The sequence below is a fragment of the Cervus canadensis genome, chromosome 12 (genome assembly GCF_019320065.1).
Source record: "Cervus canadensis isolate Bull #8, Minnesota chromosome 12, ASM1932006v1, whole genome shotgun sequence".
Classification (NCBI taxonomy): domain Eukaryota; kingdom Metazoa; phylum Chordata; class Mammalia; order Artiodactyla; family Cervidae; genus Cervus; species Cervus canadensis.
Window position 1 is genome coordinate 52,047,734 of NC_057397.1, and position 17,059 is coordinate 52,064,792.

A 17,059-nucleotide genomic window follows, 5' to 3' on the forward strand; every position below is an offset into this window, starting at 1 on the left:
CAGATTCAACAATTACCCTAGGGAATTGCAGGATTGTTCTCAGTCACTTCATTCATTCCAGGAGCTAACTTTGGTCCCATTTTACATATTGGATTAAACCGTTGTAATAGCCTCAGAGATACATTTATGCATGGGAGGGAAACCAACACCTTCTTCAATACTCTGTCTCTTTCTATGTCTCTGCCTGTTTCTTTTTCTGCCTATCTTCTTCATCTTCTGTGAAAAACAAAGATGAAGTGAAAAAGTGAAAGTGAGAGTCACCCAATTGTGTCTGAATCTTTGTGACCTCACAGACTGTAGCCTACCAGGCTCCTCTGTCCATGGAATTCTCCAGGCAAGAATACTGGAGTGGGTTGTCATTCCACTCTCCAAGGGATCTTCCTGACCCAGGGATCGAAGCCAGGTCTCCTGTGCAGGCAGATTCTTTATTATCTGAGCCACCAGGGAAGCCCCAGACAAGATGGACCAAACGAATAAAACATGTCAAAAGTGCAAACATAAGAGCCATACTCTGTTTAATCAACGTCATTGGAGAGTGAAATCTGAACTGTCAGTAAAAGGGCATTTTTTAAAGCATTAATTCAGGAAGATTACTTTTCTTTTGTTAGGGTGGGGAGGAATTGGTTTTGACTCATTTTAAGTTTTTCTTAGAAAACAAGACTCAAGAGTGTCCTGCAACTTTCTCAGAGAGCAGCTTCCTTTAGTTCTGTGCCAACACTGTCCACTTCATACACAGAGCTCCCTCAGCTCTCTGCCCTTCGAAGTCCACTTCAAGTTTACCAAACTTCAGTATCTGATGAACTTTCTGTCTTTGTGTATAAAAAATTTTTCTTTCTTTACATCCTATGAAAGCATGATTCTAGATTTTATTCCTGGGGTAAAACATAAATAAGTGTCTTTTAATGCTTAGTCCAACAATTTAAGGAATATTCAGTGGTAGACTTTTCATGTGTCCCGAACCATTCTTTGAAGGGTTCTTCTTAAATATTTCCTCTTTGACAAACATCTCTTGGGTACCTACATTTCAACTATGGCTTCCTACCTCATGATTAGAGATTCTGACACCAGGGCCTAAAATTGGTTCCCAGTTGCCCCCACTTCATCTAACTGAGCAGAAGATCTGACGGTCATTAGGGCTATATGCTCAGGATATGATGCCAGAAGGCTATGCGTGAAATACAACATTTTTTTTTTTTGAAAACCAAAGACTATAACTTCCCTTCTTTTCTTATCTTTCATCCCACTTCTGTAAGGAGAAAGTTATGAGCACTGGCAAAACTTTAAAACTTTCAAATTAATCTGTAAAGCAATTATCCTTCAATTAAAAAAAAGTTAATTAAAAAAATACATACAAGGGAGAAAGGAAGGAAAGAAGGGAGGAAGGAAGGAAATAAGGGAGGAAAAATGGAAACATAATAACGGTACATTTTAGGAGCCCACCATAGATATTTACATTGGCACAATAATGTGAATGTTAAACATGATTTTAACTAAATACATAAGATATAACAACAACAACAACAAAAGCTGGGCTGGGGCACAGAAGTGCAGCGTATCATTAGCTACTGCATCCAAGCCCAGAATTCTGACTGGCTCTGTCTGCCCCCCCTCACCTGTCTGGTCCCATCCTGTCACTGCTCCTGTCATCAGGCCAGTGGGCGCATCTTGTTTTCTCCTGATGGAATTCAGGGAGCACCAACAGGAACTCTGGTTTTCTCCTTACATCACCCCTTTTCTCCCATTCATGGGAGATCCATCTAAAACGTTTTCTTAAATCTTTAACAAATAAAATTCCCCTTATAGTCCAACATATTACTATGTGTTTTGGAGTTTACACATTTCTGACGGTATGAAATCAAAAGCTGATTCCTGCATTTTGAAAACAGTGTTCGGATGATTAAGAAAGCAGGAAGCCTGAAATGGCAGGGCTGGGGAGCAGTTTCTTCATCCAGCAGTGAAAGCCCTCCATCAAGATCCCCTTTTCAGGAATTCCGTGGTGGTCGAGTGGTTAAGACTGTATGCTACAGTCTGCAGGGTTGCAAAAAGTTGGGCATGACTGAGGACTGAGCGACTAACGCTTTCTTTTCTCCCTTTGGTATGTCCATCAAAATATATTATTTTCTCCATTCACACATTCACTTTTTTTCAGTGATCAGTCTAATGATAATACTGTGATAAAGCAGTCTCTACCTTCCTTCACTAACTAGAAACACTATTAGATTTAATAATATATAACTTAAATTCTAAAGTTTACCATTGTTTTGTCTTTTAAATGGTCATGGATGATGAAAGAAACAATTTTTATTTTCATAATCTACAGATTATTTTTGGCACAACTACTTCTGTAAGGAAACTTATGTAGAAGACAGAAAAATCGTGGTTAGACCCAGGGTGCACAAGATTTCTCAAACACAAACAAACAAGAAATGAATTTATATTCATAGTTTACATACTATAGTATGAAGTTTTCAAATTCACAGTGCAACTTACTTGCTTCCATATGCAAACTTGAATGTAAATTGTGTATCAGTGCTTCTAGTAATCTTGCTCGTGTCTTGGTATTGAAATTTTAGACCAATATAATTTGCCAGGAATCCTTTGTATGCTAAACATAACTACATAGAAAATATTAAAAAATTAGTAAAAGTATCTTACTATTAAGTTTTTTTTTAGAAATTCAAATTAATTCAATACAATCCAATAAATGTCTACTGAGCTTTTTTAATACAAAATATATCAGAACATAGAGGAAGGAATGATTAACTTTAGACAATCAGATGCAGAAGAATTGGGAAGATTTTATAGAAGAGGAAGTGGAGTTGATGTGACCTCACAATGAATGATTCTTTTATTGTTTTCTTAGATATTATTTCCTTAAGAAAAGGAAATAATTCACTCTCTCTAGTCAGAGAGCTATGTAAGGATGAAGGTCAACTCTGAACACTTCAGTGAATTAAAAGCCCTTTACACACATAAAGAAGACAGAAGCATTCAGGTAGATTAACTAGGATTGAATGCAGCTGAACATTTACAGATGGACGTGTTACCATCATGCATGCTAAGGAGCCTCAGTCGTGTCCAACTCTGTGACCCCATGGACTATAGCTTGCCAGGCTCCTTTGTCCATGGGAGTCTCCAGGCAAGAACACTGGAGTGGGTTGCCAGACCCTCCTCCAGGGGTATTCCTAACCCTGGGATCAAATCTGTGTCTCCTGTGTCTCCTGCATTGACAGGCGTATTCTTTACCACTAGCGCCACCTGGGAAGCCCTGTTATCATACAAAACTCATTAAATACTAATTTTAATTCTCCATAACTCCTTAAGAACGCCAGATATATCTAAAATTTAGAAGTTTAGAACATGTGTTACAACAACTGGATAATTTTTTAAAAATAGAAAGGGTAAATCTATGATCTCTTGGCTTAGAAGTGTGTAATACCTATCCTAAATACCTATCCTAAAACTGGCATTTCCTCTGATTTTCTTTCACTTTTTCCTGAGTAGATACCCAAAATCACTATAATGGCAATCCATTTTTGTTTCTTCTTAAATAATAAGGAATATTGAAGAGATTATATATTTTTAATTATTTTACTATTTACACTAATATGCAAATAATTTCTTTCCTGAAATTATAAGATAAAGCAGAATACATGTGTGTGGCACTACATATTTTTAAAAATGTATTTATTTATTTTAGTTGGAGGATTATTACTTTGCAACATCGTGGTGGCCTGTGCCATACATCAACATGAATCAGCCACAGGCATACACGTGACCCCTCCCTCCTGAACCTCCTCCCACCTCCCTCCCCACTCCATCCCCTCCAGGTTGTCACAGAACACCAGCTTTGGGTTCGCTGCATCATACATCAAACTCCCACCGGCAATCTATTTTCCATATGGTAATGTATATGTTTCAATGCTATTCTCTGGAAGCAGCCCACTCTCTCCTTCTCCCAGTGTCCACAAGTCTGTTCTTTATGTCTGTGCCTCCAAATTTCTTTATTTGAGAATCAGCAGAAGAGGAAATCACAAGCACTCAGAATGGGAAGCATGGTCTGAGGCCAATGTGATGAGATTTCACATGACAAGCAATTTTCTTTGTCTCAAAATTTCATGAAATTTTATTACCAAGGTATTTTACAAATTCAATTAGCATATCATTTTGTTGAGCTTACCTGATTATAAGGAAATAATAAAATGTCTCCATATGGTAGTCTGTTTGGTTTAACATCTGCTGAGTCAAAAAGAACAGCTGGGTTTTTCAGGGAATAACGACCACAGTAAGCATCCGTTTCAGCGGTCTTTTGCCCTCTATTAGTATGTTCCTACAGAAATAACAATATTTCAAATGAAAACATGGTTTATTTTTCTGGTTTATTCCCAAGCATCTTCAGCTAAGTCATCCAAGTTCCAACTCAGATCCCACTGTTTCCCAAACTGCTTTAACTTGAAATGTTTCCTCTCTTCTTTGAAAGTCTAAGGCTCTCATTCTATATCATTCACTTAGATCCATAATCGTAGAATCCCTGTCCCTGTATTTGACTATTTCCTAAGCCCTACATGTCCCTTTATATTATGAAATCCTTAGGGACATTTATTCACTCCTTTCACAGATGATTTTTAGTGTTCACTCTGTGCCAGGTGTTGGCTTGTTTGTTCATTTGCTTATTTTTTGTTTAATCTCCAGGGTTCAAGGAGCGAAGCACCCTATCCGTACACACAGGAGCCCACCAGCCTGGGACAAAGGAACCAAGGATTAAAAAACTAGGCCTGAAGGGAGGTGTCTAATTCACATAATAGTATTAAAAAAGATGACTCAGAAGAAGAGACAAATGGATTGCTATCTAAAAGAAAAGGGGAGCTAAGCAGCATTAGAGAGAGGGTTAAAATACATGCAGAGAAGCAGGGATGTGAGAGAGTGGTGCTGGGAAACTCAGAGTCAAGGCAATGTGAGTCAAGAATGTGTGTTATGAGGATGACTGTACATGAAGTAGGAAAGGAGTATAATGTAAATTACTTGTTCAGTTTCCTTGTCTGCAAGTATCACATTCAGGACAGAAAAACCTGAATACATGTATATTTATTAAATCAAGTTGAAAACATAGCCCATTAAATGATTTTCCCTTTCCACTAATATAACTGTTTGCATAAAGCATGACATGATATATGTTATATATATATGTGTGTGTGTATATATATGTGTGTATATATATATATATATATATACACACACATATTTTAAAGGACTCATTTATTTCTGGAGTACTGATCTGAATTGAATAACTTGCCTAAATATTTCTTATTCCTAAGGTATTCACTTGGAAATGGTGAATATCTGGCTTCCTTGAGTCTTCAAAAGAAGAATTAGGAAGATAAGTATATTTTAAATTTATCACTGTAAATCAAAGAAAAATCTTTGTATTTGCCAAAGAAGTAAATACTGACTGGGCCTCATACTAACTGACCAGAGGGTGATCTCAAAAAGCAACGGAAGAAATTCACTATATAATGCTCTACTACAAATTATATTCTCTGAAGCCATGAGGAAAAAGAATATACTCTGAATCTAAGAAAGCAAACAAAAAACCCTACAGATCTCACATTTACCCATCTTGCCTACTTTGTCTTGATTAAGAAAATTCATATGTGGTAGACATACTGCTTTTACAAGTGAATCATTTTATAATGAAGGAAGATGCTAGAACCTTATCAATAAACATATAACAAAATTATATTTGTAAGTTGACTTTAAATGATAAAGGAATTAATGCTAATCAAAAAATGACAAAATTCCAAACATTTATATGAATTCTTATCTTGTCCATTCCGAGGTTAATTAAACATTCCATACCAGGTTAAAATCAGTTTCATAATCTCTGAAGTATTTCACAACAAATCCTTCTTCAAAATTTGCAATTTGTGGTGGACACTTACTGCTAACCATTTCTTCCACTGCTGCCTGAAACTAAATTAACAATAATTAATAAATAATAACTAAAGCTTTAGTAATTTCTTTATGAAGGGTAGAACATTAGTAATTTTACTACTAACTCTAATTTGTTTTAAAGGAACAATTTCATAAGATAATTCCCATGTTAGTCATAATTATGAGGTCATTTCCTAAATAATTTTTAAGTTTATATATGATAATTTCAGTATAATAACTGTTTCAAGATTTTTATTTTAGGGAGTTCCCTGATGGTCCAGCAGTTAGGACTCGGCACTTTTACTGTCAAGGGCCTGAGTTTGATCTCTGGTCAGTGAACTAAGATCCCATGAGATGCCTAGCATGGCCCCCAATTTTTTTTTTAATTAAAAAAAAAAGATTTTTATTTTAGAATGTCAATAGTTACATCCAACTGGCTGATCTTAGCTTATTTAGTTATTACATACTGTAGGCATATTTGTTTAGCAGTTTTTTAAAAGCATCAATGAGGTAAAACTAAGTGAATTAGCCCCTCATTAAACAGTTCCAAATAAATAGCTTTCCCAATCAAATGAAACATTAACTGGAAAACATATATATACTCCAATGCATTCTGTTTCTCAAAAGAAGAAATACAGATTCTGCAATCCTTTATTATTTAAGAAAAAATCTGGATAATACAGGAATTGGCACACATTTATGAGGTCTATAATTTCCACACCGTTATTTCTCTGGCAAAGCATACATATTTAGAATTAAAGATTTGAAATAGTGTATGATCTTTAGTCATCAAACAAATATTAACTCACACTCACTGTACAGGCAGTTGTGGAAACGCAGCAACTCACAAGCAAACGTTCCTGATGAGCAGACGCCCCATATACAGATACCCGGACCCTGTTGGCACAGACCTAAGAACTCCCCGTTCATTCCCTCTGTCACTGTGGTATCTCCCACTTCTCTGCTTGCTATGAGTTGGCTCTAACCCATCATGCCCCCAGGAGGTGTATTACCACTCCTTAAAATGTATTTTTGTAGAAGGCTGATGTTTAAGTAGCTTTCTGTTTGAAAAATGAACACAGCATACTTCAGCTTCTGATGACTGCGGCGTCAGAGGCCTAGAAGTGATCCCATCCCAGTTGAGTGTGAAGGTGTTCAAACTGGGTTTTCCTTTGGTTTGTTCTGTAATAGCCAGCGTGACATTGTTCCCTTCAAATACTTCATAACTGAGCAGATCAAAGTCTCCTGCAATGAAGTACCAAACAGAATTTGAGGCAGTCAATTAAGTACCAATATAGCCATAAAAGAAACTCAGATTTAACAAAACTGGTTTTATTTGGAATTGTATTATCACACACACAAAAAAAACGATGAACGGAGAAGATGCAGATCCTCAAATCTGAGATTTAGCCATAGTAGAAATAGCAAAATAGCAGATAAAGGGCTATATATATTAAGGTTCTGTTTTTGTAGCGTAAAAGGACGTTTGAAAGATAAACAGAAGTTGGAGTTGGAATCAAGAGGTAAAAATCAATGGGCAATAGAATGTTCCAAAAATCCTTTTATTTTTGTTCCAGTACCATCATCATTGTGTAAAGGGCTAGGCTGGGAACTGCTCTTTTCCTCAGATACAAATAGAGTTCAAAGGTGAATCACAGGAAACAGTCTCATGCCTGTGAGGCTTGTTTATACCATTCTCACTCTGAGAGAAATCAGGCTTTGTCCTCAGATGTTTCTCTTCACTGGGAAGATGCTTTAACAATGAAATCCTATTGACTTTCTCTGTTGAGTAAAGTCCAAGAATTTGCCCAGTTATGATTTTAGTACCATATTTGTTAAGGTTTCTCCTGAACCTTTAAAATTTCTCTTAGATCTAAAAAACATGTTTCTGAGAGAACAAAGATAACAATATCTTTATTTATATAGCATTTTGACAAGATAACCTATGGAAATTTTTAGAACTTCCTGTTAAACAAAATTCTCTACTCAGCAATGAAATTAACAATTTCATACAATGAAACATAAACATTGAAGTAACATTTTACTTATATCAATTAGAAAATAGTGATTGCTCAAAAAAAAAAAAAAAAAAAAAAGCAACTTCTTCAGGGATCTATTACATGAGCCAGAAATCCCAAATACCCAAAGAAAGAAAGAAAGCGTTAGTTGCTCAGTCCTGTTCAACTCCTTGCAACCCCATGGACTGTAGCCCTCCAGGCTCCTCTATCCATGGAGTTTTCCAGGCAAGAATACTGGAATGGGTTGCCATTTCCTTCTCCAGGGGATCTTCCTGACCCAGGGATCAAAGCCAGGTCTCCTCCATTGCAGGCAGGCTCTTTACTGTCTGAGACAGCAAACTGGTTGCTAAATTTGGCTTCAAGACTTGAAAATGTAATTGGAAGCTAATAGCTATTACTTGAAAAGGGTAAAGAGATCAAATAATTTTGAAAAATGCTATATTAAATACAGGTGCACTGCTTTTTTTTGTTTTTGTTTTTATTGCTTTGTTGCTTTTATTGCTCACTGCAGCATTCCCTTGGGGATTTTAATATTCTAATGGGTTCTATAAATCTTCAAGGAGAAGGTGTGGTATGCAGTGTTTCCTACATGGGTTTACCACAGAATCCTTTCAATGGGCAAGATCTGGCCAGACTAAGTCTCTCCTGAGAAATACTGATTTACTTAAATTTCATTTCCAGAATTAAATATCTTCACTAATTTTTACTAAATATAAGTAGATTATTACTAATAGTGTATTTGTAGTCTATAGTGTAGTGTATTTCTCGTGCATTTGGAGCTGTATACTCCTTGAAATACAACTAAAATTTAAATTACAATATAAAAATTTAACTGTTTAATTTCTGTTTCTCCTGAAGTTGATCAACACTATGAATCCACTTCCTTTCTCCTCTCATTTTATGGTGCTTTTACCTTTTTCAATGGAGGTGCACAGGATACAAATTTGTTTCCTAGCAAAAACATTATGGAAGTTCAAAACGAAGTACATGCTTACCTCTAGTTGATATAAAGGTTATCAGGTAAACACAGCTTCGGGGGTCTTGTGTTCTTATTACTTGCACTGTGTCCGGTTTTATAGACCAGAGATCATTTAAGGCTGACTGCAGTATGAACTCAGAAGCATCAGCAGGTAGCCAGACTTTGCACGAAATAAAACAAAATTAAAAAGTCAAATGATTAGGAACTTTAATCAGGAAAAAATGGGTTGCAATCTCTGTACTACCACAGCCAGCAGTGATGTCTCATATCTGAATTTTTTAAAGTACCTACAGTCTGTATCATAAGTTATTACTTAATTAAATTATGTCCTGAAAGATTCAAATTCAATATTATTGACTACTTAATTGGATTGTGATCTATTGAGGACAGGGCTTATATTTTATTGTTTTAATACTCCCATGGTAATAAGCATCCCATGCGGCAAACTGTCAGTATTTATCAATATTTACTTATTGAAATGATAGAAGTAGGAAAAATTATTTTTTTGGATTTATTATAAAATAAGAAATACAATATCTTTATTAACAGATAAACTAATGTCTCATAGGTCTATCGCTTAATTTGAGAAATTGAAAGAAATGATTACCTGTCTGTAATGATAAATTTAATTTCTATTAACTTATACCTGTGAGTTGAAGATATGTTTTTGTGTGTTTAAATATGCATTTATCAAGATCCTTATAGAAGAAAATGACAGTATATACCTGAAAGTTGTTTTTATTGATGCCATTTTCTATCCCAGTCTGAGGAGTTTTCTTCATAGTAGGACTTTGCTTCTTTACCTAGCATACTATTAAAACTGTATTTTCCAGATAGTAGAATTTGACTAAAGCAAATACCTTTTTAAAATTTTGTCTGTACATAAAGAGAAATAAAGCCTACCTCATTTTTTACAACTCACCAGTTTTTTCCATGTTATAGATCAATCTATACTGGTAAAGTGAGCATAAGTTAGCTTCTACACATGGGCCGGTTACCATGACCTTCTGCACTTCATTCGTTGCATGAGTTGTTTCCCAGTTTTCCAATGTTATAACCTATTCCCCAATTTAAAAAAACCATCTATTTACTATATGGAAAAATACATTTTTTAAAAGCATCATAAATCAGCTACTGAATGCCTCTATAGTTTATTGTAAACAATAAACTATTTTAAAGTGCAAGTCATCAAATAACAGGCTCTTTATAATTACAGATATTCCAAGGTACAATTTAATAATCTCCCATGACTGCTTCCCCTTCAAACAGTATCTTACCTAGTACAGTTAATAACCAAATAGAGTTCTATCTTTGAACATTTGCTTTCTTTAAGGTGGATCTATAATCATGGCCAACCTGTACTTCCTGGACAACTGTTGATTGGGATTTGATGACCTGTTCTTCACTCACTGCATCTTCTGTTTGTTGTTCAGTATAAACACTTTTATACTGGTACAGTCCAACATCCACAAAAGCACTTAGTCTGTACTCTTGTAGCAAGATTTCAATGTAATATCTGGAAAATAGAATAACTAAAGATTGGAACTTTTTCTCCAGAGCACTTATCATGAATTTTGCTTTCAATGAATAAAATTTCTACATGATATAAAATGCCTGTCCGTTAAATGATTTATATTGTCCCCAGGTGGTGCTAGTGGTAAAGAACTGGCTTGCCTATGCAGGAGATGTAAGAGACGTGGGTTTGATCCCTGGGTCGGGAAGATCCCCTGGAGGAGGGCATGACAACCCACTCCAGTATTCTTGCCTGGAGAATCCCAAGGACAGAGGAGCCTGGCGGGCTATAGTCCAGAGGGTCGCAAAGAGTCAGACACGACTGAAACGACTAGCACACATGCATTCCTGATTTTAACTATCAAAATACTTCACAGCAGTTTGCTAAAAGAAAATGAGTTGTGTAAGATATCTGCATTAGAGATAAAGAAAATGACTAATTCACTCAGTTTTGTCAATAAATATTTACTGAAAGAGATACTACCCTCTATCCTCAAGGAGCTGAAAACAATCACATTGTAGGTTATAACAAACTTCCTGACATAAAATACAGGGGACACAAGAGGTTAAAGTACTGTAATGTGTTTAGGAAAATGTCAGGTAGGCTCAGACATACCATCTATTTTGTATCTGAGTGGTTGTATGTGTCAGGGATGAAACTCTTACCCTAAGTTCCTTAAATATCATCTCTACTTGTAACTTGGGAAATAGAACACTGCCTCAGGAAACTTTTACTGATTAGACTTATGACAGCCCTCCAACAAGCCAGATGAGAGTCACACCTTAAATCTGGAATTCTTGATTCCTGAGGTCCCCTGCCCATCATCCAACTGCCTATTCAGAATTAGCTGTTCACCCACCAGCTGTTACAGGTGAGTGCAAAGCTACTATTGTGTGTGTGCTCAGTTGATCAGTTGTGTCTGGCTCTTTGGGACCCTGTGGACCATAGCCCACCAGGCTCCTCTGTCCATGAGATTTCCCAGGCAAGAATACTGGAGTGGGTTGCCATTTTTCCCTCCAGGGGATCTTTCCTACCTAAGTCTCTATCAGGGTCACCATTGCTCCCTTCCTTGAAGAGGCCAGCTAGGAGTTCCTTTAAATGGCCTCACATTATTCAGCAGATACTCTTGTATATGGAGATAAAGTGTCCACGGTTCATGAAAGACTGTGAATGAAGTGCATTTTTTATCTCCCATCTGGCAAAGAGATGGGGCCCTGGGTCATTTCCTCCACAGGACTGATATTGGAGGATTATGTCAGGCTTTTAGCTGCCCTGAGAACCTGTTTGCCATCTCTGCCAAATCAAGGTAGGCAATACTAACTAGGGAGCAGGACTTGGAGAAGTGAAGTGAAGTGGAAGTCACACAGTCCTGTCCTACTCTTTGTGACCCTATGGACTATGGCAGTCCATGGAATTCTCCAGGCCAGAATACTGGAGTAGGTAGCCTTTTCCTTCTCCAGGGGATCTTCCCAACCCAGGGATCGAACTCAGGTCTCCTGTATTGTGGGTGGATTCTTTACCAGCTGAGCCACAAGGGAAGCCCAGACTTGGAGAAGAACCATTAAATTCTGTATCCTTATTGGCAGCTTAAATATATTTTAAGGCACTTTCTACATGCTAGCACTTCACAGACATTACTCTATCTAATTGTCACAAAATCCGATAAATACATATATTATGGTTTGTTCACATGAATTACAGAAACTAAGAATTTTAAAGACTGAAAAATTATTTAAAAGTTAGTAACTGAGGTAGGATTCAAATCGAAAGGGGGGTGACCCAAGAGATATGCATGTAGAGGTAGGCTGTATTATTTGAGTAAAATGAACGGGCAAGACAAGTTATCTTCGAAAAGGTCCCAGGGACCACTGTGCAACAAACCAGTCATGTGGCCTCAATTTCAAAACTCACAGGCATCATTATTCCTGCCGATGTGTAAATTCCAAGCTAGTTTGCAGACGCACAGATAACCAGGCAGCAGATGTATTACAAGCCACCTTCACGCAAGCTCTGTGCTCTTGTCAAGCAGGTAAATTGAACTCATTTTCCAAGGTCAAAGCAAAGCCTGAAGGTGTATTGACACTGAATAGCAATAGAAATTAACAAGGTACTCCATTTGCTCTGAATTGGCCTGGCGATCGTGGTTAAAGAAGAAAAGGCTTAAGTATATAAAGCAGTGATTGTAGACGGGGGAAGAGAAAAAGAATGGAATGCTTATTATTCCCAAGACTTCAGTGAGAACATTCAGTGTAGTTTCTCTCAGGTACCATTGATCCCAACCCTCTCTGACCAACTCCATGATGCTTCCTAAAAGCATAATCTAATCAATATCTGGAAGGGTGATGTGCTGGAATGAGAAACAAAACTCTTCCCACCAGGAAGCGAAGCCCAGGATGTCCCTGGTGGTCCAGAGGTTTAGAATCCACCTGCCAAAGCAGAGGACACAGGTTTGATCCCTGGTCCTGGACCATCCCACATACCTCAGGGCAACTAAGCCCATGTGCCACAACTACCAATGCCGCACTCCATAGAGCCTGAGAGCTTTAACTACTGAAGCCGGTGTGTCTCGAGCCCGTGCTCTGCAACAAGAGAAGTCACCGCAACGAAAAACCTGCGCACCGTGACGAAGAGAGCCCCTGTCTGCTGCAACCAGAGAAAGCCTGAGTGCAGCAAAAAGGACCCAGTGCAGCCAAAAATAAATTTAAAAAAAAAAAGGAGTGAAGTCTGTCTTCACCCACTGAATCTAAGTCTAGCCTTTTGCTTTAGTCACTGAGATATTAGCAAATGTGACATAAGCAGAGTTTAAAAAGCCCCTGTACATTAGGAATTGCCCTCTTGACTGCTGGGACACTGCAACAGCCTGTCAGGACAGACCTTGTGGCTTCAGATATCCTAGATACCTCAGTTCCTGCGAGGCCAGCCGAGACTCCAGATATGTGAACAAGGCAATCCTGGACCATTAATCACCAACTAACATAGCCAGGATCAAAAGAACCACCTAGATAATCCCAAAATTCTGTTGCTTCAAGCTACTAAATCTGGGGGAATGGTTTCTTATGCAGCAAAACCTAACAAATACAAATGGTAAATGGAAGGTAATTTACATGAACCTCTTGATGTTCTACATGTAACAGCTATTTTGCATGTATCACATTTTTTACCTCCCTATTTTCTAGGAATCCTGAAGGGCTTTTTGAATGGGATTATTAGCTATTTGAATAATATCGTCATTTTTCTCTCTGAAATTGGACCTTTCAGCACTAAAAAATGTACCACTTAAGGGCAGGGAGTATGTTTTAATATCTTTAGTTAAATTTCCAGTACTTGGCCCAGGGTCTGAAATAAATCATGAGAATATTAAATATATATTAACTGTGGCACCAATCAATGTGGTTTTGTGGTTTTTCTCCAGCAACAGAGAAAATAGGAGCAAAGAATTTGATGGCTGGATTGACTGAAAGGTCCTAGTAAGAAACTGAAGCAGGATTAAGTAAATTTCACAAAATTATCATTTCTATAACAGGAATAATTTAGATTTCAAATTTCCCTAGTTAGCTGAATGCCAGTATTCTTGAGAATACAGGAACAAAATGTAACAAAATTATGGAGAATGGCAAATTACAAATTGAACCAATAAATTCGTATCACTTCCACCAAGAAAACAAGTTGAAAATATTTTTATATATAAACTCTTGGTTTTTAAATATCACACAATAGTTTAAAGAAAAGAAAAAAATCTTACTCTTTTCCTTCTTGAAGATGAATATCATCTGACCTCTGTGTTGGGCTGGAAAAATAATTGTTGGCATTGGAAGAATGATAGGCAATCCTCACCTTATTCCAAAAAGACAGAGAAAAGGGAGGGGGGGAAAGAGAGAGACAGAAAAAAACTTACTAATAAACCTTTTCAGCATTTATTTATCATTTATTATTCCTCTCAGCCTTAGACCTTTTATGAACAGAAAAACATGAAAATACTTCATATTTTTATTCTAATATATTATTCATGATGAAAAGGATCTTAAAAAATTATCAAAGCTCACTTCACACCTTGCAACCTTAATGAACATCAACCACACTATTCCATGAACACACACAGATCATAGCTTTTCCACAATTAGAACTGCAAATGGGAAATTTAAAGATCCACACTGGGAGGAAGACTGTTTAATTTTAAATAAAATATTCTTTTTTTCTGCAGAGAACTTTGAGGGACTTAATCCAAATGAGATCATTAAAAAGAGATCTGAAAGATGCCAAAGATCACTAAATAGGTCTGCATTCTACAAAGAGAAGACTTTGCGCTTCCCAACAGAAATAACTATCCTGTCTTTAAAAGAAACAAGCTGAAAAACTACTGCAAAATTGGAATTAATATGTTACAGGCAGGAATTTAAACTTGTTCATCCAGTCTGAGAGACAACCTTGCCATATATGTAATGAGTGGATATTCTGTTGATCTATTAATTTCACATTTGTGAAATGGTCCTAAAGAAATAACATAAAACATGTAATAATGTAATGAACACAAATGTTCAACAGAGTATTATTTGTGATCATAGAATCTCAGAAGTTAAAAACATATCAGTATGGGGAAAATTACTTAAGTTTAGTAACTCATGCAATAACATACTATTTAGTCATCAACATTGCATCATAAAAGCTATTTAATAATATGTGAAAAGACTAATACATGACAAAAATGACTATCAAATTGGATGCATGATCCCTTTATGTAAAAAATAAAATATAGACAAAAGGAGATAAAACACTTTAATCTCATGACCAAGTAATAGTGAAAAAGATCTAGGTAGAATAGTGAAATATTTGTACTCCTCTCCAAATTTCCTATGGGTGATTATAATTCTTTCAGTATAAAAATAATCTTCAATTTTAAAGGAAATGTATACTTTTTCTTAGGGAAAATTTAGGTATGGAAAAACATTTTCTTTTAGGCATTAGGTTTTCTATAATGACTTTATGGCTCATATCACATGTGATAAAATAGCCAAGGACCCACCACATAAATTCTTTAGTATAGTCATTGGTTTTAGTGTAGCATAAATGGGACATATATAAAGGTTATCATATTGTTTCTATAACATCAAGTGGTATGCTGTGGCTTCCCTACCTTATCTTCTGTAAGTCCAGTCTGGCTGAAATAAATAGCGTAACGGTCATCACCTTTGATGTAGAATCTATAAACGTCAGATTCTGGAGCCACCAAAAATCCACTGAAACGTGCAACAAATGTGTCTTGTTCCATGGGCCAAACATAGGAAGCTGAATCTGCCCAGCTGGCACCCATGTACCCTGGAGTTTTTTCACTGTATTCGAGAATCTCTTCAAGACGTACTGGCCGGCTATTATTCCACACCTCAAGCTTTAGACCTCTCCCTCCTGAACATAATAAAAGAAGGCTTTCATCAGAATTTTGATGCAGTATCTCAATAACTTTTACTTGTGTAGTGCTTATAGATATTCTATTTTTATTCACATTTTTAGAGTATATATATAAACAAAACAATTATATATATCTCTACATGTACCCAGAGGACAGAGTGCTATTAAGACAGTCTACAATTTATTTATTATTTCATACATCTAAACCTCTGATTCTACATTATATAAAATGAGTATGATATTATGACTTGCGTGACTGCTATGGGGATTATATATTTTATATATATAATAAATATATATATGGTGATGGTGAAGTCACTCAGTCGTGTCTGACTCTCCGCGACCCCATGGACTGTAGCCTACCATGCTCCGCTGTCCATGGGATTTTCCAGGCAAGAGTACTGGAGTGGGTTGCCATTTCCTTCTCCAGAGGATGTTCCTGACCAAGAGATCGAACCCGGGTCTCCCGCATTGTAGGCACAGACGCTTTACCATCTGAGCCACCAGGGAAGTCCTATATATATATATGCACACATATATATGTAAAGTACCTGGTACATAGTGAATGCCTTACATAAGATAGTATTAATATCATTATTATTTTTGGTAAGACTGATGTTGCTTTATGTAGTCAACACTCAAAACTTCAAGATTCAGACTATTTGATTACAAAACATTCACCCTGATTATTATCTCTAATAAAAGTTACTCAATTAATGGCTCAGTGAACACACACTGTTTGCCTTAGGTTTCTGTTAATACTTTTCTTCTTTTTAACATTACTCTGTGCTGTAGGATTTCATCTCCTTCTTGGACAGAATCAGAGAGAGAACATTCTCATTTAAAGTAAACTTACACTTGCCAGATTGAGGGCAAGAGGAGAAGCGGGCGACAGAGGATGAGCTAGCTGGATGGCATCCTTGACTTAATGGACATGAGTTTGAGCAAACTCAGGGAGATAGTGAAGGACAGGAAAGTCCTTCCTTTCCTGTCTGTCCTGCTGCAGTTCATGGGGTCACAAAGAATCAGACATGACTTAGCGACTGAACAACAACAACACTTGCCAGTGTTATTTTTTCCTAATTATAATGGAGCCATCTCATTTTTTATTTTTGTTCCTTAAAATACAACAATCAGGTGCCCGCTTCCTCCCGCAGCTTAGGCTTGGCTGGAATGTCTGAATCTGGAAAATAATGACTGCAACTCTTCCCCTGA

The 17,059-nt window shown here is 36.7% G+C and overlaps 1 protein-coding gene across 1 annotated transcript in view; it reads right to left on the reverse strand.

Annotated features, from left to right (window-relative positions):
- The window catches only part of PKHD1L1 (PKHD1 like 1), a 169,930-nt gene that overhangs the window by 118,432 nt on the left and 34,439 nt on the right, over window positions 1-17,059 (reverse strand). The window contains exons 13-21 of the mRNA XM_043483981.1: window positions 15,573-15,841; window positions 14,184-14,275; window positions 10,285-10,444; window positions 9,851-9,986; window positions 8,945-9,088; window positions 7,019-7,176; window positions 5,857-5,970; window positions 4,181-4,330; window positions 2,491-2,615 (exon numbers count right to left, since the gene is read on the reverse strand). Of these exons, the coding sequence (XP_043339916.1) occupies window positions 2,491-2,615; window positions 4,181-4,330; window positions 5,857-5,970; window positions 7,019-7,176; window positions 8,945-9,088; window positions 9,851-9,986; window positions 10,285-10,444; window positions 14,184-14,275; window positions 15,573-15,841 (1,348 nt within the window). The remainder of the gene's footprint in view (window positions 1-2,490; window positions 2,616-4,180; window positions 4,331-5,856; window positions 5,971-7,018; window positions 7,177-8,944; window positions 9,089-9,850; window positions 9,987-10,284; window positions 10,445-14,183; window positions 14,276-15,572; window positions 15,842-17,059) is intronic.